At 36.1% G+C, this 27,480-nt stretch overlaps 1 protein-coding gene across 1 annotated transcript in view; it reads right to left on the bottom strand.

Moving 5' to 3' along the window:
* Positions 1 to 6,049: 6,049 nt before the first annotated feature.
* traf3ip1 (TNF receptor-associated factor 3 interacting protein 1) overlaps positions 6,050 to 27,480 on the bottom strand; it is a 28,333-nt gene continuing 6,902 nt past the window's right edge. The window contains exons 3-15 of the mRNA XM_026271254.1: positions 25,678 to 25,839; positions 22,963 to 23,091; positions 22,371 to 22,784; positions 21,818 to 21,898; positions 20,392 to 20,467; positions 20,196 to 20,216; positions 19,867 to 19,951; positions 19,342 to 19,431; positions 17,893 to 18,025; positions 17,772 to 17,808; positions 17,570 to 17,643; positions 9,010 to 9,233; positions 6,050 to 7,899 (exon numbers count right to left, since the gene is read on the bottom strand). Coding sequence (XP_026127039.1) covers positions 7,734 to 7,899; positions 9,010 to 9,233; positions 17,570 to 17,643; positions 17,772 to 17,808; positions 17,893 to 18,025; positions 19,342 to 19,431; positions 19,867 to 19,951; positions 20,196 to 20,216; positions 20,392 to 20,467; positions 21,818 to 21,898; positions 22,371 to 22,784; positions 22,963 to 23,091; positions 25,678 to 25,839 — 1,692 coding nt within the window. The 3' untranslated portion in view covers positions 6,050 to 7,733. The remainder of the gene's footprint in view (positions 7,900 to 9,009; positions 9,234 to 17,569; positions 17,644 to 17,771; positions 17,809 to 17,892; positions 18,026 to 19,341; positions 19,432 to 19,866; positions 19,952 to 20,195; positions 20,217 to 20,391; positions 20,468 to 21,817; positions 21,899 to 22,370; positions 22,785 to 22,962; positions 23,092 to 25,677; positions 25,840 to 27,480) is intronic.

Below are 27,480 nucleotides of genomic sequence, written 5' to 3' on the forward strand. Positions count from 1 at the left end.
AAACTGCACTAGGGACAAAGTAAACTGATATTTGTATCAGTATATCAGGATATTTGTATTTGTATCATAAAGTGTACTTACATATTTATTTTGGATGGGAAATATCCAAATGAGTCTGTCATTTCTTGACATGGTTTCCCACTCCAGTTCAAACCAGGGAGGTCATACTGGGTTTTAAAGAGGATCCCGCCTCTGCCTTGGGAGATGGCCAATCACAGGTTAGAATGTTGCGATGACACCTGGACTAGCCAATCGAACTTTACGGATTTAGTGCCCACCTATCTGGACCCACATCCTACTATTGGAGTTTTGGGGTTGCTAAGTGGCCTCCTTCCAGATCCGCTGTTGAAAACAATCGGAAAAAGATGACAGTCACGATCCGCTGCTGACATACTGACATCAAACATAGGGAGCTTTGATCAAGATTTCGATGGCAGCGTAACAGCTAAAATGCACAGAGGGGAGATTATTATAGAGTACCCACATACAAGAGTGCACTTAGTAGTGTGTGAACCCACCTTTCCCCCAGATGCAGATCGAGGGACTGCAGTTCTCTACGAGCCCACTGGTGATTCGTTGGCAGGGTCCGGCCTTTCCCAGGCTTTGCTTTTTCCACAGTTTGTGGTTTTCAACAAGATGTGGTTTTAATGTCACAGCACACTAAAGTTATAGTCTGACGAGGAAAAAAGGCAGTTGTACCCAGAGAGTGATCCTGATGGATGAAGCCTGGGAAATCTGTGATATGTTTGAAAACCTCAGTGGAATCGGTGCACATCAGGGGCTATTATATGATGGTGAGATGTGATAGCTTAACATGATATCTACTAAGATCCCTGAGAAACCTGTGGGCAGGGCCTCTGGCTCAGTCTTACAGGAAGTATAGATCACTTCCTGCGCTGAATGATAATTACGTTTTTAATTTACCAATAATTTAAACATTGAGAGTAAAGAATAATAATGAGCCCTTAGGCTAAAGAAAAAGCATACAACTATATACAAACAATAAAAAAGCCAATGTGTGCATAGCAGTGTTCTAAATAAAAGATTCCACATCAATAGATTACTAAGTTATATTTTAATGCATGACTTTTACTTAAATAAAACCTAATAAGACAATTAAATAATAATAACAATACAATTTTTACACAATTAAATGAAAAAGTTATTTAAAAAATAATTAAAATTACATTAAATAAAATATACATTACTGTCTAAAAGACTGGAGTGATTTATTTCAAGAAATTAACTCTTTTATTCAGCAAGGACGCATAAAAGTGATGTTTGTAATGTTTCAAAATATTTATATTTTTCCACTCCGCTCTTTTAAATAATGAAACAAATAATGAAACAAAGATTTTAATCAGGGTAATGCAAAATGAGACGATCAGAATCTTTTAAAGTAAAACATATTTATCTGGTAAACATTTGTAGTGAAGGAAAACAAAATGAAATATTCAAGAAAAGTACTTCAAAAAAGTTCAGAAGTACACTGTTAGCACAGGCTAAAATAAGACTAATCTCGATATAATTTCCTCTTATCAATGGTGTTCAATATTGTCCTCCGTTAAAAAAAGCAATGAACCACAAAAGGCAGTGTGTTACAGTGATTTTACCACAGGTAATAGTGTTCTGTAATAGTGTTCTTTGGGAAAGTGCAAAGAAGAGTATGTAAAACTCTCTTCAAATGGCAGAAGCAGTGGATATATTAAACATTTTTGATAATATGCTTATGCATTGATCTTACAGTAAGAGTACAGTAATCACAGCTCCATTTAACACATTTTTACCAAGAATACATTCCACAGATTTCCCCCCAAAATCAACAGAAAAATGTCATTACCATCGCCATCACAGCAGCCAGTCACTGGTGTACGTAGCGTTCGAGAGCCAGATGTCACTTGGACCCTTGAGTTCATCGACCGTCTACATGGTCAGTCCTAGTGAAACACATTTTATGATGGTTTCAGGCAGCGGAAGGGAAGAGATACAAAATAGACATTTCTTGCCCATGATCTCCTGGACAGTAATGCGGCACAGGTTCATCACTCTCCTCAGGTTTCCTGTGTTGGAAAGCAATATTAGCGAGTACAGGTCAGGCTTCAAAGACCGTTTGAAATCAACTTGACAGTCATGGAAACAATCATGTTTGAAGCTATACCCTTAAATAAAACAAGTAATTTTTAATCTCCTAAATTTCCTGCACTGCTTTTTTTTTTTTAAGTTTAATGTTTTTTTCAGAATATTCTCCTGTTAAAAACATACCCTCAACAAAATGTTCAGTGCAGTGCAGAATTCATTAAATCCATTGATAATACTCACTAATGTTTGAGCTGTTGTTTTCCCTCCAAAATGATGTCACTTAAGGAAGACTAAAAAGATGAAAAATGAGATTTAAGACACATGGAAAAAATACAAATCCACAACAGCTAAAAACAACATTTCCAAAGAAAATAATTATCATTTAAAACCAGTGTTGACATTTTGAAATATAATTACATTTCCAGTTTTCATTAAAATTTTTAACTTTACTAATTTAATGTGCTTTGGCCATTTTGTTAGTTTTTATATAGCTTTGATTTATTATTCTTATTAAATTTTTTTTTAAGCCAAAAGTCTGGAATAATAACAATGTTTTTTTAATGTTTTGAGAGAAGTCTGTTTTGCTCACCAAAGCTGAATTTATTTGATCAAAACACAGTAAAAAAGAAATTTAGAATTTAGAATATTAGAATTTTAAATTTTAAACTGTTTTCTATTTGAATATATTAAAAAATGTATTGCTGAATTTTCAGCATCAATCCAGGGTCACGTGATCCTTCAGAAATCATTCTAATATGCTGATTTAGTGCTCAAGATTGCTTATCAATGTTGCAAAAAGTTATGCTGCTTAATATATTTCTATGGAAACTGTGATACTATTCAAACGTTTGGGCTATGAAAACAAAAGAGAGAAATTAATACGTCTATCCAACAGGGACACAACTTAAATAGATCAAACGTGACAGTAAAGACATTTATCATGTTACGATAAAATTATTTCAAATAAATTCTGTTCAATTAACTTTCCAAAATATATACTGTTTCCACAAAAATATTAGGTAGCAAAGACATTTTTAACATTGATAACAATCAATAATCACCAATAATAACTGAGCACCAAATCAACATGCTAGAATGATTTCTGAAGGATCATGTGATACTGAAGACTGGAGGAATGATGCTAAAAATTCAGTTTTGACATCACAGAAATAAATTAAATTTCAAAATATATTTAAACAGAAAAACGTTCCTTGAAATTGCAATTATATTTCACAATCTAATACAGTTTTTTTCTTGATCAAATGAATGCAGCATGGTGAGCATTATTCCAAACTTTTGGCCGCCCAGTGTAGAGTTGCAACTGAACTCTTTTTGTCAATCTAATAATTATAGAATTTGCAAGATGTATCCCCACCTGATCAGCTCTAACAGAATGTCCACTCGGCCCACGTGTGCAGTGTGATATATTGGGGTGCTCAAAAAGGTTTTACGTACACTAACCTTAGTTTAACCATGGTTACTTACATACATACAAATGGTAGGCTAATAAATTTGCTAAAAAAAATGGTTACTACACTTTTACTATAATAAAACCATTGTTAATTTGTTTACTTCATCTATGATCATTGTTATGTCTCTGTATAAGGCAAGACAAGGCAAGTTTATTTATATAGCACATTTCGTACACAATGGTAATTCAGAATGCTTTATATAAAAGAAAGTAAAAATCATGAAGAAAAATAATTTCAAAAATAAAACAAGCAATATAAAAATTGTGAAAATTATTTAAAAAAATACTTATTTAAAATGAATTTAAAACATTTAAAAATATAAAATGGAAAAGGAATAATATTAATTGGAGAAGGAAAATATTGATTTATTTTTTTAAGGTGTTTGAATTTTGTTTCAGTACAATTTCAGAAGTGTTTCTAAGAAGCTTTTCAGCGACCACACAAACTATCATACAGATTCACCCTTCTGAAAATTAACCATGTTTTTATTATCGTAAAAGTGTAGTAAGCATGTTTTTTGGCGTACTTTTACCAGTTATATAAACAGTTTTACTACAAAAACCATGGTTAAACTACGGTCAGTGTAGCAAAACCATGCTTAATTTGTGGCTATCATGGTTTAACTATAGTAACAATGTTTTTTTTTTGTTTTTGTTTTTTTCATTTGTAGTAAAACCAAGGTTAATTTTTAAGCAAAAAAATGTGTTATGAAAATAATAAATAATGTTTGCTCATTTTTAACTTTTTGTACATAAAGCATACAGCTGCACATAAGTGTTTCTGGTTATAATGTGTGAAATTCCAACTTCATCTGGCGTTCAGTGAGAAACTGCTCACAAAAACTTTGCTCTAGAATCCTAATAATTAAAATGTTTTCTTTTTAATTTTGTTTATAGTATTTATTCACACACACACACACACACATATATAGTATTTATTAGTTATTACAAATACCACTTCAATAACAAATTCAAAAAAAAAATTGCATTTCAATTATTCTTTTTTTTTTTTTTTTTAAATGTTGTCCTTAACATCAACATTTTTGTCAGTTTTCTTGGGATGCATCCATATACTCTCAGACCTTCTGCTCATTCATTCAGAGACGTGATGAGACCCAGAGCAGAAGAGGTGAGTGTAGATCTCAGTCTCTTGAGGTCGAAGACAAAGCTTGAATGTCTTTAACTGTGGTAGGTGACTCGAGTTGGTCATTGTTGGAAGTTTATACTGAAGAGCCGCAGACGCATGCCGTATTGCTGCCTGACGACAGCTGAACCATGAACACTGGCCTACAGGCCTGAAAAATAAACAGCCAGCCTGACAGCCTCATGTGTCTCTGAAGAGAGCTGGACCGCAGGGAGATACAACACTCAACTCTCTAAAAAGCGTTCGGAGTGATTTGAACAAGTTGCAAGGGGATTTTGGTTTTGGTTTTGATTTTTAACATGGCTGAGGTGTTCTAAATGCTTCTTTTTTAGGATAGTTATGCAGTAGCTTGTGCACTGCTACAGTGTTCTTGAGTAGTTACTAGGTGGTTTCTAGATCAGACTCTACTTTATGGTCTGCCAAGTCAAAAACTCGAACAGCTCTTTTGAACATGTCGTGCAATTTGAGAACATGCTGAAATACATGCCTAAGTTTAATACTTATGGTTCGTGGTTTGTTTAAACCCCTAACCCTAAATATGAGCAATTGCAAAAACGAGTAGAGTTTTGCTTTGTTAATAGCATTTTAATGACGGACTGGCTCTTCTTGGAGGTCACACACTAAAGCGTTTTCCTTGTTGGTTATGGTGCATTGAGTTCCTTTTGACCATAAGTCCCATTAATAAGGCATAAAATAATAAAAGGATTTATTTCAATGAAGGAAAACACAAGTTCCACCTGTTCACTGTTCTTCTTGCTAAAGCAGCACAATGATTTTTGACAGTCTTCTCTGGCTGGGGTTTTCTCCAGGGCCCACAGCAGGAGAACGCTCAGACTAAAGAGCCCCGGAGGGCACGCGCATGGCCTGTTCACTCTGACCTAATCCAAACGTTCGCTCAGGGATCTCAGACAGGTGCCCAGGTTTTCAAGGGCCTCCAAATCCTGATCTGTTACTCAACAGGCGTTCAATAGGAGTGCTCCTACAGTATGTGCGTGTGAGCCTGCGGTGCAGCTGTTTCAAGCTCTGCCAGGATAAAAATCAAAACTGATGTGCTGATAAAGACTTTTAAAATGTTATTCAATGTTTTCGCTGCGTCCCACCGGGTCAGCTTTCTAGAGCGTGGTGTGTGACACATTAAAGACGTCCAGGCCTTCTTGTGAACTCATCAGAAACATTCACTTGGCATGTTTACCGCTGCTCTGAAATGCAATTCAAAACAGTCATTAAAATGTCGCAATGTTTACTTAGCGGTGACGTGTGTAATTTTTGTGTCACTGGCACCACCAAACAGAATTGGGAAAATAATGAGTATATTCTCTGAACCGCGTGCGCTGTAAAATGGTCACAACTGACACTTTTAACAGAAATGTAACCGTTTATTAGACTTCACTACAAAATTAATATTTCATTTGTGGACTATGATACAAACAACATATACACAAAATGTACAGCAAATGGTAAAAATCGTATACAGTGTAAATGGTCGGCTCTTTTACAAAGTAAATGGAAACGCAAATATATTTTATCGACATTAAGAAGTTGATTTTACTTAAATAGCAAAGTGTATTTTGTGTCACAGCTGATAATACTGATGTAGTATATGATCTGTGTATTGAAGTCTGATTCTACTGACATTCATGCTGTGTGGTTTAGATATCAAATTCATCTAGACACTGGTACAGTACCACAGTATCCAAGTCTGACTGGATATACATGCTGAAGATTTTCTAAATGTTGTGCTTGAGCAGCCGATTCAACTATTGCTTCATCTAACACAGTTTTTTTCTCATAAACTTATCAAAATAGATATAATACATTTATTAATTGCTTCATGGATCTCAGTTTGCAGTAGAAAACGCTCTCAACAGCCCTCTAAAAAAGTTTCTCTGTCATGTATTCTCAAATGAAATATCATTATTGATATGAATTGGAAATTCACATATACAGTTGATCAAGGTACATTTCTTGATTTAGATGATAAATTGACTTAAAAAACATTTATGCAATCTCAGCTCGTTTCTTTGAATATATGTTAAGCTATCTGAGCGGTTCTGGATGTGTACAGGGAAATGATGCGCTGCATTACAGATTCATTCTTCAAAGTGCAGAGGTGCGCGTGTAGTGTGTCTCCAATTTTTGGCAATTCTAATGCTCATCTGTAAAATTCTATTGCTTACTAGCAGCTTTAGAAAGTTACATTAAATATATATCTATATATATATATATATATATACACGTCATATTTCCATGAAAGCTTGTTTCAGTCACAGCATAAATAAATACAAATATATAAGTGACTTTTTAGCTCACAATTTTGAGAATTGCGAGATATAAACTTAGAAATCGGACTTACTTTCTCTAACTTTTTATCTGAATTCGCAACAGTTTTTTTTTTTTTTGCGTTAAATAAAAAAACGTAACTTTCTCACAATTCTGACTTTTTTCTTGCAATTGCAAGTTTATATGTCATGAAAAACTACAAACTGAGATAAAAAGCTGTAATTAACTATTTTATTATTTAATCCCAGACATAAAAAAAACTTTCAGAAACAAGCTTCCATGGTTTTTTTATGCACACATAAACAAATATAAATAATTCTAGATGATATATTGCCAATGTTCTCCTGCGAGACAAAAACACTTGTCAGTCTGAATGGAAAAAAAGCTATTTTTTTATTTATTTTAATATAAACCAGTCAGTCTGTTTTTCTAAGAGAACATGGAAAGCACTTAAAGTCCTACTTAAAAAATACAGGACACATCAGTATGGTGACCACACACATTTATCTTTCAAGCAAGTGACGAGTGCAAATCTACTGCAGATGTGCGAGTGTGTTTGAGAATCCCAATGGACCAGCGCAAACAGATCCTGGGTCTAACAGAAGGCACCTTACATGAAGGGGGTTTGAGGAGACTGACTCCAGACTGTACCTGCACCTTCTGAACTCTGTCCGGTGCGGCTCAAACACATGGGGGTCTATAAACAGGAGCACTCGCTGCTGCTCAGTGCTTCAGGTTCCTTTTGGGATGTGCTGAGATTCACGTTTGTGAGGAGAAGCTGATGCTGGATACCATCTTCTGGATCTTCTCCTCGTTCTTCAGGATGTTGGACTTGACTGCGCAGGTCTTGTCCTGCTGGTCTTTGATTAACCGCTCCAGTTCAGCGAGTTCAGTCTTCAGAGGTTCCACAACGCTGTCTGTGATTCTGAGACATAGACAGAGAAACGGCTTAATGCACAAGAACAAGAGTACTCAAAAGTAGCTGGATATCTCAATCGTGATAAATACTGGGATGCATCCACAGAGCATTATCATGGCTGTTGTTGACAATAATACATAAAAAATGTAAATTGTAAATACATATAGGATTTTCAAGAATATAAGTCACGCTTTTTTTTTAAATGCAAAATAATGCTGTTATTTATATTCCAAAGCAAATTATGTAATGCAATTAACATCAAGCATACAGAACATGTGCAAAGTTTATTTGTATAGCGTATTTCCCACATGCAGGTAGCTTCGGTTTCAATTTAAATTTGTTTAAATGTTGTTTATAATTTATAAGCTATGTTTGCTTTATACTTCTATTTTTCATTTTTCTTCTGTTCCGAATAGTGTTACATTTAAAATATTTACTGTTGACTGAAGAGAACGAAAATACATGTTTATAGTGTTTGTAAAGATTTATCAATTTTATTTACTGGTATTTGACATTATTAGTATTAGTATTTTTTAATTTATTTTCTACATTACAACTACAGTAAAAGGATATCAATTTCCTAATACTACTAGATACCAAAACTGGCTAAACCAACCAACAAGTAAAAAAAAAAAAAGAATATATATAGAATATAGAATATATATATATTTGGATAAAAGTATGGTCACTGTCACTGGCATACTGTAAATCCCAAATAAAAGTGTTTTTAATTTGCTTGCATGCAAATAAAAAACATGGCAGAGAAAATAGAACTTCATGAGCTGCTTACATATCCTACATATCATTTAACTTATAATTCAGTTACTACATAAAAGTTATGGCACAAAAATAGTTTAATAAACAAATCAAAATAAAAATGGACTACCTAAAATGCATTTTTACTAAATTATTAAAATATATTGCAACTTTGCGTGTTAACCTAGCAACTTGCTAATGCTCGACTTAAATCAATTTTAAGGTCTGCTCCTGTGCACTTTGCATGAGGACCATTATTTGTATGATTTCTTAGTTCCAAATCAATCACTTAAGAGCTTTCACTTCAGTTAGGATGCTGTCTTTACTAGGGTTAGGGACAGAGCTAATATGCATGTGCACCTTTGCTCCTGTAGCAGAGCCTGTGCGTTCTCCTTGTTCTCTTTGCGCCAGGTCTGCAGTTCGTTCTGCATGGAGTCCATATCCTCCTGAATGTAGTCCATGATCTTGCCCAGAGGCAGAGCACTGCGACACACTGTCTGTATGGACGAACGCAGTCGCTCTATCTCCTTTGCCACCAATTCACGTTCTTTCTTACGAGACGACTCTGACACCAGTGACCGATCCTGCAGAAAGACAGAACCACAGGAAACAGATCAAAACTAGTCTCGAAACAATGTCACTCCTCCTGACTGCATTTTCTCAAATCTCACACTCTTTTCTTATAAACAGGATGCTACACGACTACCTAATTTTTCTTCAATTGTCATTCATATTATCATTTTGGCAGATTTTCAACATGAAGGTATGATTTGTACGATAACCCATTTATCATACACTCTTAGTTAAAAAAAAAAAAAAAAAGGTACAAAATCTAAAGTGCAATTACAAGTAAACAAATGTAAATTTTTGTCTGGACACTGGGGGAAAATAAGTGCAGAAGCTGTAACTGTGTACCTTATTTCCCTAAAGGGAATAATTTAGTACCTCAAGTTTGCAAATTAGCACCTTTTGAAAGGGTAAAGCCCCAGTGACAGCTTTTGTAAAAAAAAAAAAAAAAAGTGTTTAGTATATATACGACAATTAGCCTTTGTATACATGGCTTTGCACTTGGATGAGCATCTTATAATCGCCCTCATTTCAAACCTGTATGACCTATTTTCTTTTGTAGAACACAGAAGAATATTTAAAAATATGCCTGTTTTTAAAGTTAATGGGGTCCAAAAAACAACAACACTGGAACCCACTGACTCATTGTATGAAAAAAAAGAAAAACAAGCATATTTGTAAATATTCTTCTGTGAATAAAAGTATTTAAATGTTTGTCAAAATATATTTTGCGTGTCTCATGACAAATACATGTTTGGAATGACATGAGGGTTAGTAAATGTCAAAATTGTCATTTGTGGATGTACTTTTTTACTCTTTGCTTATGGGCAAAAGTTATTTGAAATACCTGTGTCAATGTCACTTTCAATTAGAATTACAACATAACTTCTACTATAAAGCAGCTCTTTAGTGTGTTCATGTTTTTACTCATGTCTGTCCTCGAAAGGAAACAACAAACTAACGGAACAAGAGAAGATTTCCACGTCAAAGAGGGTGAAGACCCGGGGCACATGGACCAGTGATAGATAGAAAGTGCTTACCAGTGTGAAAACATTTCTGGAAAGTTTGCTTTGGCAATCTGTCTTGAACTCCCCAAACAAACTTCATTTAGGAGATTTGGAGAAACTGATATTGTTCAAAACTGCACCACGCAAACTCGTTCTCCAATTTCCCTTGAAGTATATCAAGGCCACAAGTTGATTTTAATCTCAAGGGCTGGTATTGGCCAATCGTGTCCTCTGATTCTCAAACGACTAAGTAATGAAGCTTACAACTGAAAAATGACTAATGGGAAGTCACTCCCATAGGGGAACACTTCAGATGAATGCTTTAAATGAGGTTAGAGGAAATCTATACCTACCAACAATATACTTTAGGGGAAAAAAGCAGAAGGGAGAAGTCTGCATTTAGTGGTTTTCAATGTCAAGGCTACAAATGTTTAGAATTTCAAGGCAGGAATTATACAATCCTTGCAATGTATATAAAGATCAAAACGAAAGAGACATGGGATCCATAATGTGAGTGAGTGGTTAGTGAAGGCCTCCACTGTATGTGGTGTGGTTGGGGGGTCCTGGTCTGCCCCAGTCACCCTTCAGCCGAGCGCAAGAAGGCCCCCCGGCACACAGGGCCTGTGTCTATTTATTTAGCTGGGGCCACAGGCTGTGTGTGGCACTAGGCCAAACAGGCTTTACTCTTACTGCCTCAGTCCCTCTCAGACACACACACACACACCCTCGTGCAAGACGTGACTTTGTTTATTTTAGTAACAGGCTATGGCAGTGAAGTTATTTTACAACAGTGTTCAGTAACAACTACTTCACATTTACCTCGTTTCAAGCTGAACTCCTCAAGCAATTCATGTTATTGTGGCTATAAACACAGACAACTTCCTTTCTTAGGTGGGACATGTCAAACCTGAGCTAAATGACAATACAATAACCAGAAACTTCCTTATCAAAATAGGCTGAGCATTACATGAACTCCAAAAAATCATTGTGTTAAATGTAATTGACATGTTTACAATATATTTGTAATGTTTTTCTGCCTATACATATCTGAACACCATTGCAAATATCTTGATTTTTAATGATTTTGCGATTAAGTATCATTAGACTTGTATTGCAATCCCTCAACTAGCAAGTATGAGAGCGTTACGGTTGCAGTAGGGAACTTTTGTAAAAAAAAATATTTTTTTCATATTTATTAAACCTGTCATTATGTCCTGACAGTAGAATATGAGACAGATAATCTGTGAAAAAAATCAAGCTCCTCTGGCTCCTCCCAGTGGTCCTATTGCCATTTGCAGTTACGGACCGCTCCCGGTAAGAAATCAACCAATCAGAGCTGCAGTCCGTAACTTTATTTGTGTTCAAAATGTAGAAAAATGTATATAATAAGCGAGTACACCATGAATCCATTTTCCAAACCGTGTTTTTAGCTTGTCCTGAATCACTAGGGTACACCTATAATAAGTGTTTATATTCGGACTATTTTAGATTGCTTCGGAGATATCGCGGCGGAGTTGTAAGGTTTGATTCATTTTATGTGATTCAAATTCTTCACTTCTATTAATCGATTCATAACCCGGTTCTCAATCAATTTCAGTCCATAGATCTTCACACACTATAAAAGCACACTAATCAATATATAGAAGAGAAAAATAAATATGTGAAAATATAAATAGGTAAAATATAGAATTTTTTTTTTTTGCATGCATAGTTACAATGGTGTATTATGAAACAAATTAATCCTAAAATCTTTGGAAATTGGGCTTGGAAAGTTGCTAGTAACTGATTACATCTAATTTAGAGTACGCAATCAGATTCCAAAAATAAAGTATTTGTAATTAGATATATATATATAAACTTTAATACTTATTAATATTACTTTATTTATAAAATATATGTAAAACTTACATTCCTTGTCCTACCCAGACATAGAGTCAGTTAGTCAAACGCTATTAATATTTGAAATCCGAAAATATTTTCATAAAGAGCCAGTCTCTAAAGTTTATTGTTATAACTTTACAGAGTTCGGTAACTATATTACAAACACTTCAAAGGTTAACTATGCCACTTTGCTCTAGAACTCTAACAAATTTGTGAGAAGAAAGACTATCTTAATTTTTCCCCCTCTCTTTGTGGTTTACAAGTGTGTTCGGATTGAAATGTCTAATAGTTGTCTGCAATGTGGGTGGTTTCCCTGGCCCCTAAACACCCCCTCTACACAAACACCGGCCAGCACATTCAGACCACTGTTCGTGGAGCGCGAAGGCCAGGCCAGATTCGCTCTGTTTGCCATCCTCCTGCAGCTCACCCCTTAGTCGAAAAGAAAAGAACAACTCCAGCTTTCTGTCTCAGAGGACATAAATCAATCGTTTATATGGGCTCTCATTTTTCCCTCTCTTCACTCGACCCAAGAAAAATATTTGTTTTGCACGAGGCAGCTGAGGACAGGTTTTCCCATTATCTCAGACAGTGACACAAGCGGGACGTGGAGTCGGTGTGCCTGGGGCAGGTGGCTTCCAGAGATGATGATGCACTGGCCGAAGCCTCTTGCACCAGGACGCCTCATTACCTCGCTATGTGGATCTGAGCCTTCAGCTGCAAGCCCAATTTGCTTAATGAAGTAATGCATGCAAAATGCCTGATTTATAGAGTGCTAATAAAGAACTATGAAAAGAAGCAGAACAGCACTGTTCAAATTAGAGCTCTGGCAAGGAAAATTAGAGTCATGCAGTCCTCCTGAGAATGATAAACTTCAGAAGCATCCACTTTGCCGCTGTGGTGCCGTGTCACGGTTCTGTGGATCTGAAATGTTCAGTTCAAACATGATTCATGAGATGAACTGGGCTTAAGTGAATAAAAACAAGAACAAATTTGTGGTTAGGACAACTAAGACAAACTTTAAAAATGAATTAGTCACTTATTCACCACTGGCAATAATATCAAACATATTTTCGTTACCGATCACTGTTTGGACAGACGGGTAGTTTTTTGTCGCTAAACTCACTGTTTAAAAAAACAATGCAGGGGTGAGTGATACAGTATATTCAAATATGTATACCACAATATTTGTCCATTAATTATATATAATCACAACATATACATTTTTATTCCAAAGAGATGGCTATCAAAAAGTTCCTACTAGTGTTGTCACGGTACCAAAATTTCATTCACACAGAGGCGCCCAGAACATGCAGGATTCATATTTCAACCAACTTTTGTGGCTTAACATTTACAGATACTGCTCCATATGGAGATTTGATTTGATTAACTGATGCTAACTTTGACAAATTCCGTGTCTGTCCATATTAAAATGTAAGTTTCATTTTCATGACTGGATTTTGAGATTCCGTGTTTTTTTGCTTCGTTAATGATTTCAGACTAGGGCTGTGTTTTGTGTTTGCCTGCAGCTCCTGAGGACAGGACAACTCAGCAGACAGAAACCATATTCAATTTATCAATAAACAGTTTATCATTTTAACTGATATAACATCACCCCTAGCTTGCCTTCATAAACCTTTTTTGATTAGTCTTCAGACGGAAAGAGAATTACTACCTTGACACTTGAAATTGACTTTGATGATCGCTAAAAAAAAACAAAAAAAAAAACTTTTTGACTGGTTACAACAGCATATTGGGTTGTAGCCTATTTTGATTTTCTACATTGGCACTATTTGATTAAATGTAAAAAAAAAAATATATTCCACATATGTATCAAAACTATTTTAACTTCACAAGCTATGAATCACACAGAAAGCAGTTAAAATGTCCACAAATAAAAAAAAATATCCAGAAAACCTTGTTTAAACTACACGGTTAAATAATTAAACATGGGCAGTGATCCTTTTTGGACTGCCGCTACTGGTATAAAAAAGCACCATGGTGGGTCTTTGTGTCCAACACTGACTCAAAGGGTAGAGATTAATTGTTTAGCAATGTTTAGGGGTTTCCTCCTTGGGGAAAACATGGGCCCCGTCCAGCAACATCATAAAAAAATAGCTGGGATGAAGTGAAGTGCAGAGAGGCAGACTGATGTACACAGGATGGAAGGGTCACAGTTTGGCCCCGTGGGGGTCACCGCTGAGATCACCGTCCTGCACTTGCATGTCAAGAGGATCACCACAGAACCACAATACATGACAGTTTAGCTTATGAGAACCAGACAGCTGTAGGACTGAAATAATAGGTTAAAATGCAACCAATTACATTATCAGACTTCAGAGACCTGTACCGTGGTATTTCACCATAACCTCCGGGGTCCTTCCACAGAGATGTCAATCGTCTCTCTCTGTGAGGGGAAAAATGTTGAGGAATGCAACAAGAGTCATTTCCTTAACATTTCCAACAAGAAGGTAGATGTTTACAAAGACACGGGCCTGAAGGGATGACTATTTATTTTCCTGCCTGTTCTGCAGAGAGTGAGCTGGCGTGGCGTTCACTCAACAGCCATCCATTTGTGTGCCATGGGGTTTATTTATACATTGCAAACCTTCATCAGGCTAATTTGATGGCGCAAAAGAGGGAAAAGGAAGGAGGAGGAAAAAAAACTTATGAAAACGCAGCTGCTGTCAGGGGCCAATACTCTCAAAACAAAAAAGACGCCCTACAAAAAGTATCTTAGAATAATATACACATGATCTGGAGGGTCACAGCAAAACGTACGGCAAAATGATGGTGAAACGGCCTTTCGCAATATTGCATCTGTCCTGTTATTTCAGTCAACTGAAAAAATAACGGCCTAGCTGATATTAATAAATGAAGCTCTGTCGACCCTGGCGAGGTAAATCTTCACTTACGAAGCGGAACGGAAAGCTCAAGCTAATAAAGCCACAGAATGAGTCATTGGCTCAGTTTCACCTTTGGAATTATTATACAGTCAAAACTCTAAATTCTGTGGTTGTTCCGAAGAGATTAAGTCATACGTACTTGATGTGGCGATCTCCATAAACTCAAAATCCTGCAGAGATCTGAGAGCGAAAGCTCATATTTGTAGAATGAGTTATGAGCGCTGTAACTTCAAACCTGTCGGGGAGGATAAGGAAGCTCAATATTTACATTTTTAACCCTGGATGTTACACCGTGATTACAGGAGAGCAGCCGCTTTATTGCGGTGACCTTCACCCCCCTTTCAATGCAGGAAGGAAGTCATTACAGATTTTTTTCAATACAGCTGACTAGACAGGAGAGTTGCGTGTGCCGGTTTACATCTACAGCCCCGAAAACACACGTCCATTTCATCCACCGCAATTAAGAAGGAGAATTTAGAGAGTTGATGAGGCTAAATTAAGTCAATTAGGAAAGCGCGGCCAGCAGCGCTCAGATTCCTGCCTGGAGTTGGCTTGCGTTTGATGGGGGAAATCTAATTTGATTATTTGGGACTGAAAGGAAATCCAGTCTGATTGTTTTGAAATCAAGAACACAGGAGGGAGAAGCACTGGCTGTAAGGGCCAGCTGGGAGCAGCTCTCTGTGTGCGGCTGAGCTTCAACACCAAACGGGATCACGCCAGTGGAAAACCACACAGAGCTCATGTCTTCTGTGAACAAAATACTGCAGCTGAATGAACTAAATAAAACCTTTGTGAACATTTACTCACTGTCATGTCATTCCAAATCTGGAACATTTTGGAGAAAAGTTAACTTTTTAACCACACTTTTCTATATAAAGCAATGTAATGAGGACTCAATCAAGATCAAAAAAGATGTGCCACTTCAGTTTAGTTTATCAACCCTACTAGACATTGCACATTTACTTTCATTATACAAAAAAACGACAAATGAAGTTTTAATTATAAGAACTTCTAATTCTTATATTTAAGCTTTTGAATTAATGAATTAAAAAAAGAAAAACTTTGTATCCTATACACTACTGATAGAAAGTTCAGAATCAGTACGTCTCTTATGCTCACCAAGGCTGCATTTATTTGACCCATTTAAAATAAAATAAAATTGTTATCTATTTTATTTTAAAATGTATTGTTTTACTGTGATGCAAAGCTGAATTTTCAGCATCATTCCCCCAGTCTTCAGTATCAGATGATACTTCAGAAATCATTCTAATATGTGGATTTGCTGCTCAAGAATCATTTATTTATTAATGCGGAAAACAGTTGTGCTGCTTAATTTTGAGGAAAGCATCTTCTTTCATGAATCTGTGATAAAGAGTGGAATATATGCAAAATGGTAATAACCTTTCATTATTAATAATAGTATTAATATTATTAAAGTTCTTTTGAAGTACAAGATGGTGTCTAGCTGAGAAAATCTGAAATAAAATTGTTCTTACTGCCTCAGAATTGGAAAAAAAAAAGAATCATTAAACTAGATTTGTTACATGAAATTCCTTACAATTCCCATCGCTATTTGTCCCCTCTGCCAACTCACTCTCTGAGCATGTGACTAAGGTGGGAAGCAGAGGTGAAAGAGCGGAGGTTCTGCATGAAGGCCACCACCAAACACTGCATCCATCAGACCTACAGCCAGTGACGGACAGATAGACCGGAGCATCCGTTCCGGCTCGGGCGGACCACCCAGTGCACATGGCCCTTTCCACCAGGGCATGGACGGGATGGCTTCAAAACTCAAATCACATTGTTCTCGTTTCCACTGGCTCACAAACAGCCAAATTCAAGATAAAATATGGGAAGACATTGATAAAGTGCCACTTTGGATGGACAATCATACTCCAGCCATCCTGAAAAATCATTCCAGAAATCTTCTGGCCAGAGAAGAAAAGTACATAGCTGAACCACACTGAAACTGTGCCCGAAGAGTGAAATCGGTTTTATTGCTCTTTGGAAATGAAATACTATCTTAATAATAATCTATATTCCATTGATGAATCGTTATACTCTCACGGGCCAAAGGACACTTCAGATAAAATCCCCTAACAAATCAGACCTAAACGAAATTCAAAAGCAAGCTCCAGATCCAAGCCACCAGAACATTCTGCTTTTCAATTTGCAATTCAGTTACCAAAACCAACAAAATTCACAAATAAACAGGCCACAATAGTTAACCATGTTAAATAACTAAACAGCATGAATGGTGCCATCATGCTTGTTTTGCCCTAATTATTTAAGCTCCGCTGAAGAAAATAACACTTGAGGGACCAGAATTACATTTCTCCACTCCATTTGCAAAGTTGCTTGCTTTAGTAAACTAACGGCACACTGGGTCAGGCATCCCTGAGGTACAGCACAAAAATGCTGATTCGCTTGATGAAGAGATTTCGAAATGCATTTACTCAGGGTACTGGAATTTTGTTGTGAAAAAAACAAAACTTGGACCACATAAAATGTAATAGCACTGCCACCTAGTGGAGATAATGCAATTAAAATATAACATCATACCTGTTCTTTTGACTTTGTGGCTGGAGATGATTCATAGTCTTTCTTTGTCTCCAGAATTTTTTTCACAAGTCCACCTATGATCAAATGAAAACCATTAAATGATTTCTGATCTGAAGTGTGCTTTTAAAAGGTTTGTTCACATAATTCAACATTTATGGTAACATTTTAATTTCAGGATGAGTTATTATTGTGCATGACTCACCGTGTTTGTCGTCCCCTTGCAGTTCAAGTGAATTACGCTGCAATGAAACATAAGCCAATGAGTCCAAATCATGACATTTTTTATTGGGATACTACATACACATATAGAGCATCTATATTGCCTCAACTTCAGCTACGTCAGGAGGAGGTGCAGCTGCCTCCTCCACCACAAACTGCCCTTCTTCATCATCCTCATCTTCAGAGAGCCTCTTGCCATCCAAAATGACAGTCGTGGGTGTCTTGCCGCTGCCCAGCCTGAGAACAACCCAGTCATGCTTAATTACAATTACTTGAGCAATAATATATTTTATCATAACAAAAAAGTTTGGAGAGAGTATAACTCTTATAAGAAATAAAGCAATACTTTTAATGTAGCAAGAATGCACCAAAGTAACAGCAAAGACTTTTTTTTAACTGTCTGTTCATTAAAGATTCCTGAAATTAAATGTATCATGGTTCACAAAAAATATTAATCATCACAGCTATTTTCAACATTGAAAATATAAAACTGAATTAATAATTGTTAAAAAAATTCAGTAAGGCACTGAAAAATCATTTTTGTCATTACGGAATAAATTATATTTTATAATAATAAATTAAAACAAAAATAATTATTTTAAATTGCAATGACATTTCACAATAAAACGGTTTTACTGTATTTTGATCAAATAAATACAGTCTTGGTATAAGACTTTTATAAAAAACATAAAACATTTTTACCATGCCCAAATTTTGAATGGTAAAGTATGTCCCTATTACAGAATGTTAAAGCGGAATAACAGGTAAGAAACCCCTACCTGAAGTAAAATCACTGTAATGCAGCCCGTTTATGGCTAGGCCTGTCACAATATATCGACTTATCGTGCAATATATGAACATGACTCCAATAATTTTTAGTGATGCAATATATCACCCATTATATTCACTTAAAAATGAATGCCACCCTGTTTTGTACATTCCACTTGCACCTGTGTCTTTTGCAGCTTTTTGTACATAGCGTGTTGTCATGAGGTGCTAGTTCAAATAAAAAAAAATCTTTTACAAAAAAAATCTGCATATATGATCTTGTTTAGAGATCTGTGCCTTTGTGCATATGGACATCTGACTGCTAAGTAGTGACTGTGTTTTTCAGCAATAGCATGCTGCACCCTTAATTCACAGAGAAAAGAAGGTCTGGGAAAAATCTGCACAGAGAAACATCTCCATAAAAGTTCTTTGTGCATTTTTCTCTTTTTGGACTTGTTACTTTGCATTTTTTCTTTGAAAATGTTTCTTTACTATTTATTCAGGTCTTTTAAGGTATCTAATATTTTGATACTTAATTTCAACTATCTAAATATTCTTAAAAATAAAAAAATTAGTTGTCATTTGGAAGTGTGTAAGCCTTCTTGCATTATTATGTTGTTACATTATGATTATATATTCAGTGGCATAAAATGTTCTTTAAAATGTCAATAATATAGCTTAGCCCAATTATTTCTGAACCGATATATCGCACAACAAAAAGTTGTTATGACAGGCCTACTTGTGGCTTACTTTAGTATAAAGTGAGAAACTGAGAGATCTCTTACCTCTCTGCTGGGGTCACATGATCAGTGTAGCTCTCCTGTCGTTTGACGCGGGGGGCTGCCGGTCGTGCACTGCTAGGCCGAGGTAACCGTCTACTCACATAAACATTCAAATCAAAGAAGAACAAATACGTTCACACGGGAAATACACAAGCACTTTTTGTAAAGTATGCATGCAACTTAATGCGTGGGGAGTTTAAGTAACAGAAATATATGGCTAAATGCTTACAAAAACAGTCTCAAGAACCAAGAGTAATGATCTGGATGAGAGTGATATCTTGTGGTTAGATCTTGCGGTACAGTGCAGTGAAAGCGAGGGATTTGCATCAGTGGCTTCCACTGCCAGACAATCTCTCACGGGGGCATATATGATCCACTCCATCCACCCACAAACACCTCAGCACATTATCACACTGGCTTACTTTGTTATCATTGGATGGAAATGTAGCCATTTTTATCTTTAAATCAACACACTTATGGGATCATTACCACTAATTAAAAAAGAAAAAAAAGAAAGAAAGAACAAACCTGTGCGTTGTTTGAGGTGGCACAGAATCCGTAATGTCTCCATTCTCAATGGGGACTGGTTTCTCTGCTGAAGGGGCTTCCCTTTCTGGAAGAAAGAAAAATAAAAAAATATACTAACTAAAAAGGAGAGAGATTTTATTTACTATATTTTGACCAAAAAAAAAAATGAAACAAATACAAAATAAAGTTCAATACAGTTTCCTTGCTGGTAAAAATACTTAGTATATAATACTTAGTAAAAATGATAGTGGCCAGCCACTGGCAGGTATAGCAAAAAGATCAGATTTGGATCCTGGTACGAGGTGCTCACTAAAGAAAACAACACTCACCTCCTTCACTGTCAGTCTCATCTGAAACAGAGATACACAATCCATGTCATTATTTAAGACTAATCGCATTAAACAATATCTGACGTGCTGCTGTGCTGCTAGACGCAACTAAACAGATCCAGCTGGACATGCAGCAACGCATTAATGCACTGTACGTCAATAATTAATAGAATCTGTTAAGAAAAACATTTAGTACCTTGACCTCCTGTTTTGGGCCGCCGCCGCTGTCCTTTAGCCGATGAGGGCCTTGGGATTCGGGAAGGACTCTCAGCCTGAAAGGAATGAGGAAAGACATTAGTTTCCATGCATTTCCACTAGGAGTTCCTCTCCTGGGGATCACTTAGATTAACATTAGCCAATAAACACACGAGTTCTCTTTCTTTACAAACCATCTAAGACAAACAATCTTCTGATACAATCTTTTCTTGGTGCACACATTAAATATAAATCACCGATTCGGGCAATAAGAAAATGCAGGAAAAACCTTTTTTACTTCTTGGGACAAACAAAAATTACCTGGATTTCAAAGAGATCTGTAGGCTGAATAATGACAAAACAAAACGCAACAAGGGCCTTAAGACGTCAACATTTATATAGTACACTTATAAACTCAATAATAAACTCAACGCAACTATCAGCAACTAGCCTAATAAAAAAAGCTTACTACTTTAAATGAAAAAAAAACTACTGAAGCTGCAAAGACACATGGACATGAAGCGACAAAACTAGTCAGGAAATAATACTAGAAGCTACAATTTCACACAGTTTCTCTTGTCACATAAAAACTATCTGTCCAAAGTCTCCTTTTCCGTATATATATTTTATTTTGAGTAATTTTTCCCTTTATACACATCAAATGTAGCTTCTGTTTACAAAATCCTTAAGGTCCAGAAGTTTTTGTGAATTTATGTTTTAGAATGGTCCTTCAAATAGCTATACTGACACTTTATTTTGTCTATAAAAAAATAAAAAATGATATTTGTCTTCAAAAGAAATGCCAATGTTTATTGAAAATGTACTTCTCATACACACTACCATTCAAATGTATGGGGTCAGTAAAAGTATTAATATTTCTATTCAACAAGGATGTATTACACTTTTCAAAAGTGACAGTAAATTATTATTTTTATTTTTTTACTATTACTAAACTTTCTAGTCATCAAAGAAAACTTAAAACTCAAGTTGTCAACACAAAAAATTTGTAGCAGTAATGTATATTGACACCTTTAAAATCTTAAAATAATAATAATAATAATATTTTTATTCAGGACCAGAGAAAATGTTACCATGGCAGGTAAAATTCTTAACTAAGTCTGAACCTGGGCATCAAAAAGTATTCCTAACTGCTGAAGCCTGATAAGAAATCCTCCCCCATCTAGACTGTCTATGCACAATGCCAAATATACAAAACACCCATTATTCTACAGCCAAGCAAAGCAAGCACTGACGTCACTACAAGACTGGTACCTCCAGTTCACCACCCTCGGCCTCCAATTCAGAGGAACAAAGACAAGAACAATAAACTATTGGGAATGTTACGTCAACAAGCCTTGATGATGGCCCATTCCTACAGAACAAACGTAAAGGGCGTAAACAGAGGTTATGAGAAAAATCACTCTTACCTCGTCTGCTTCGGCTTCAAGTGTTTTACTCACAACCTCTGGGTGAGGCTTTGGCTTGCTGATCTCCTCTGCTGCTTTGATCTGTGGACGAAGACAAGCTGATATTAAGTATTGAAAGCTGAGAATTAAGGTCCGTGCACACAGAAATTTTCATATGCATTTAAAAAAAACTTTTTTCGGATTCGTCATCCTGTCCTATCAAAATGCTTGCTATGGATGTGAAAACACAGAAAATCGAATGTGATCCGAATTTTTTTGGAGAAATACGAGGTCATATATATTTTTTTTAATATACAAAAAGTTTATACAAAAATTTTTGGACTATTTTTTTTTAATAGCCTTCAGAGTTTAAATGTTACAGGAATGTGCTGTAAGGTCTAGAAATAGCGCAGAATGCAAAATATTCTTGTTACATTTTCACTATTTTAAAATGTTATTTCTGGGTTTTAATGGGATTTTAAGAGAGTTTGGAAAAACACTGGTAAAATTGTCATTCATCTGTCACTGTGGCTGGTGCGTAAAGCTACAGAATCATAAAATCAGATGAGCAAACCTTTCTATCGCCTCTGTCCTTTAGCTTCTGGTCAGTCTCTTTGTGTCGTTCTTTTTCTCTTTCTCTTTCTCTCTCCCGTCTTTTCTCGCGCTCTCTCTCCTTGTCTCGATCCCTGTCTTTGTGAGATTCTCGTTCCCTTTTCTTATCCCTTTCTTTCTCTCGTTCTCTCTCCTTGTCCCTGTTGCGGTCCTTCTCCTTTTCCTTTTCCCGCTCATTCTCTCTGGTCTTGTCTTTCTCCCGATCCCGGCTCTTGTCCTTGTCTCTGTCTTTTGTCCGGTCTCTTTCGCGTGCCTTGTCTGACCTCTCAGCATCTCGCCGGCGGTCCTTGTCATCTCTCTTGCTCTCTTGATCTTTTGGTTGATCTGGATCTTTCTGCTCTCGGCTCCCGCTGCTCTCCTTGATGCCCTTCGTCTCCTGGACAACAGCCAGAGTCTACATTAAATTATAACTTTCATAACAAAAGTCTTAATTACAGATGTCATTAATAAAATTTTAAAAAGCCCAAGGGAGACAAGCAGAGGAAATGAATATTGATACAAGACAACAGAATTCTGGTTCAGATGAAAATGTCAAAGCCTCAAGCAGGTCTCACCTCACGGTCTCGGTGGCGCTCCCTGCCCTCTCTGTTCTCCTTGTCCTGGGACCTAGAGGTGCTGGGCTTCCCCTTCAGATCCACCTTGTCTCCAGCTAACACCCGTCTAACAGCCTCGTCACTGGAGAGCTGGAACAAGGAGAGAACACCCTGTTAAACAACAGTTTAATATAATAAACACAAGACCCAAGCAACCCTCAGTAGGATCTCGCACCAAATTCAGGATTCGGAAACAGATGGGGCAGCATGGTGGTTAATGATCTGGGCTGGTGAAGAAAAATGTTGGTTAATAATACAATTCATGGGGATTCTCCCTGGAATAAATGGACTATTAGTCACTCTGGATAACAAAATCTGTTAAATATGTGTGCACAGAGTATCGCATTCTATAAAGCCGCTTTGAAACAATGTGTATGGTGAAGAGCAAAATACAAATAAATTTGACAAATCACTAACAAAGTTGTTACATTTTCTGAAGAAAAAGTGTGGTGGTGCTTGAAACAAAATTCACTGTTTCCAAAAGAGTATTGCGGGTGATCTGTATGTTGTAAAGTGTTATTTTAGTACTTCACTATTGTAGTATTAATATTTTAATCAGCTTTCATTTTCATATTTTTAGTTTTCATTTTAGTTCAAGTTTTAATCATTTTGTTATGTTTTTAGAATATTTACATTTAACTGGGGATATGCCGGTATCAAATTTTCATGTTGCGATTCATTGCTAATGCTTTTATCATGGTATATGGCATTATCATGATATTGAAAATTAGTTTTCAAAAAAAGTTTTGTCATAATACAGTATAAAAGGTTTAACAACATTTGTATTGTATTAAATAGGGATGCACCGATCATGATTTTTCATAGCCGATTCCGATACCGATTTTTTTACAAACAAACTGGCCGATTCCGATACCGATTTTTTTATCTTTAAGCAACAAACAAGAAAGGAAAGTGTGCATAAACAAGATGTTTATTTGGTATTTAATAGGTCAAGCTGGCTTTTAGCTATTGAAAACAATAACTGCAACCATCTGAAATTAACAGCTACATTACAGACATCAGCATTGAGCTTTTGTTTTTGAATTGGGTTGAAACTACAGAGAACAGGCCTTAAATTTAAAGATGAACTGTAACCATGTAAAATTAAAGGCAATAACTGCATAGTTCTACAATCCAAACAACACACATTCAATAAGATGTTTCTTGATCAGCATTCAGTATTTTAGTTTTTAAATTTGGTTTTAAATAAAAAAAAGGTCTTTACCAGTGTCTTTATTTACAGACTAAATAAAAGTATGCTATATAAATAGATTATTCCAAAATTTTAAAATCAAATAATGTTGGTGTGAATAAAACAAAGATGCAAAGTGTTTTCACATCTATATTTTTTTCACTTGAGCCAATGAAAAATAAATAACTTTTTCTCTGAAGTAAAAAAATATAGATGTGAATCATTACCCTACATTTTTTTTATTGGATGAATGAAACACTTTTTCTCAGTGTGCTACAGCATGTGATTTTTAAATCAAATTAAGTCGATGTAATTTTAAGGTAAAATAAAAATAATCAACTGTCATTGACTTCTGGCTTTTCAAACGTGTATGCAAGTTCCACTTTACAAAAAAAAAAAAAAGTTTTGTCACAGTTTAGTCCGTTTCGTTTCTCATCCAACACGTGAGAAGTTGATCTGAGCATCACTTCACGGTCTACCCGTGTTCAGTAACAGTAAGCTCGCGGGACTCTTATTTGTGCGCCAGTACACCAACGGCTGATCGCTTCCTGGCTGCTATCTGTGCCTCAGACATGTAGCTCTGCATTTCCAGTGCTGAATGGCTGCCCCGAAAAATCGGCCTAAAGAAGACCAAAAACCGGCCGATTGCCGATCACGTATTTTAAGCAAAAACCGGCCGGTTCCGATTTATGGCCGGTCAACCGGTGCATCCCTAGTATTAAATACAAAAAAGCAATATACAAAAAAAAAACATATAGTTAAAAATTTTACACAGATTAAAGTGAAAAGGAAATGACACAATAAGATCTCATCAGTTAACCTTAGTTAATGCATAGACATTCACAATGAACAATAGCTATATTTGCTACAGTTATTGCTACACAAATTAACTGTAAGGGTTAATATATTTTTATTTATTTATTTATTTTAATATTGATTCCAATGCAAAAAATCGTTCAATATGCAGTTCACAAATGTATACGTGATTTGAGAGCTGGGCACATGGAAAGATTGTCAGTGAATAATGATTTTCTGTCTGTTCTTTACAGAAAGCTATCATTTGACTTCTGAAGACTTAAGGTGACAGAGCAGGATTGTTGATTTTCCTGTACCTGGGTCACCCCTATAATCTTTCACTTTCCAGCAACTTTGACCAATATGGCCATCTCATGTCTTTTTCTCTTGCAACCTATAAAATATCCCAATGGTCTGTAGAACGGCAGCTGAGCTGTCATTCAGCTCTATGTTTCACCTCTGCTCTTTGTCCTGCAGGCATCAGTGGGCTCCCCTGATAATGCTGTTGGTGATGTTTCATCGCTCCTTAACTTTCAGAAAAGCTCAAGGGTACAATTAAATGAATATGTCTATAAATTACCCCCTGCTTGGACATCATTAGTCTTGATTCATTCACTAGTTAAATGGCTTTGAGCAAATCTAGAATCTAGAAGTAGAGTAGCGGAGTGGTCTTTAATCGCAGAACTGACCTTGTTGAGACAACACTTAGCAATGATCTGCAGCAGCTCGTTGGTCTTCTCAGGTTCGTATCCGGCTACGATTCGAGCAGGTTTAGCAGCCAAGGGCTCTCCACTAACCAGCATCACCACATCGATGGCCTTCTGAAGGAACACTATTTTTGAGTCTTTGTCCTGAAGGGAACATTAAGAGAAAAGAGTTGTTGAAACTGCAATTTACTTTCATGAATGTGATAAAAATATTTTTAACTTCTACAAAATGGAGCATTATTGGGCCTTATAATCTTAAAATAATCTTAAATATTAAGAATTCTACACATTTTAAAAGATACTGGAAATACATTCATTCCTAAAAGAAAATCTTTAAGGTCAGTAAGATTTTATTTATTTTTTATTATTTATTATTATTTTTTAAATAAATACTTTTATGCAGCATGAATGTATTAAACTGACCATTAAATCAGAACATAAAACAGAACAATAAAGTGACAGTAAAAGAGACCTTCTGTACCAAGCTTTTAGTTTTGTTTTTGAGGCTCCAATTAGGGTTGGGCCATCGTCCATCACTGATGGCTGATAGACATCACGATGTTGCGCTGGCATCGTGACCCCCCCCCCCCCTTCGAATGCACATCCGCTTTCACTATCCCTTTCGAGATTCGTGATCACATGTACTCTGTTTATACTATGGAGCAGCAGTACTTACCACACATTTTACACGTTTATATGTTTGTCAGTGTGTGAGGATCTGCAAATCACCGTGTCTACACCGGACGCGACGCATCAGCTAAAGACTGTCTTTAATAAATAGAATGCGGCAGCAGTTTACTATCACGGATTTGTGGTGTCACACCGTGCCGCATCCATGTAGACAGCATCACTGATTATAATGAGTTCTATTGACTCATCTATATATAATGAATTTCTATTATAAATCTGTGGTTCTATAGTATTTTATCGTGCTGTGCTGTTCACATCTGGTGTAAACACTGTGTTAGGAATCATTAGTTGTTATCCCTGATAAGGATTCACACTTCGGGCACACCCCCTAACCCAACACAACCCCGCCCTGCCAATCTCGACGTCGGTCAACATGTTTCACTGTAGACATCGTCCGATGAAAAATTTGTAGAATTTAACAATTACACACTTTAGTAACAACTGAAAAATCCAGATGATCTGTAACTTTATCTTAAGTAAATAATTTGTGGTGTCTGTCTCATTCTGTAAGTACTTTATAAAACATGTGGCACGTGGACATGTTTAGAACCTTCCGAACAGAATATCAGTATCAGATACCCTGACTAAATGTTGCACAAACAATGTTACGTCAAGAAAATAATATTTTTCTTATAAGAATTAAACTAAAAGAACAGAAGAAGTTTCATAATTTTAGTCACCACCAAATGTTTTTTTTTTGGTATAGCCAAGTTATTTTAGGTTTAGGCTTAATTGCACTCCACACAAATAACCTAAAGTTATCCTGATGCTTTGAAGACAACAGTACATACATCATAACCAGCAGCTTGATGATGCGTCCACTTCATTAAACCCTCTTTTTCTGTATTTCTGCTTTGCTACTTATGATGAAGTGCAAGTGTCCATATTGTCATTTAATGCTTTCGTGCTTCATGAGGTTCCTAATGAGGTCCCAGCGGCAGAACAACCTTTATCTGTTATGAGTTTACACACTCAGCAGTGTTTAATATTCAACTATATGCTTCCCCAAATATCCAGATAGGAATGTATCATAAAGCGAATCACTAAAATCAGGCGAATTTAAGAAAACGTCACATACAATGCAACACAAAATAA

The sequence above is a fragment of the Carassius auratus genome, chromosome 9, assembly GCF_003368295.1.
Source record: "Carassius auratus strain Wakin chromosome 9, ASM336829v1, whole genome shotgun sequence".
In the NCBI taxonomy this organism is placed as follows: domain Eukaryota; kingdom Metazoa; phylum Chordata; class Actinopteri; order Cypriniformes; family Cyprinidae; genus Carassius; species Carassius auratus.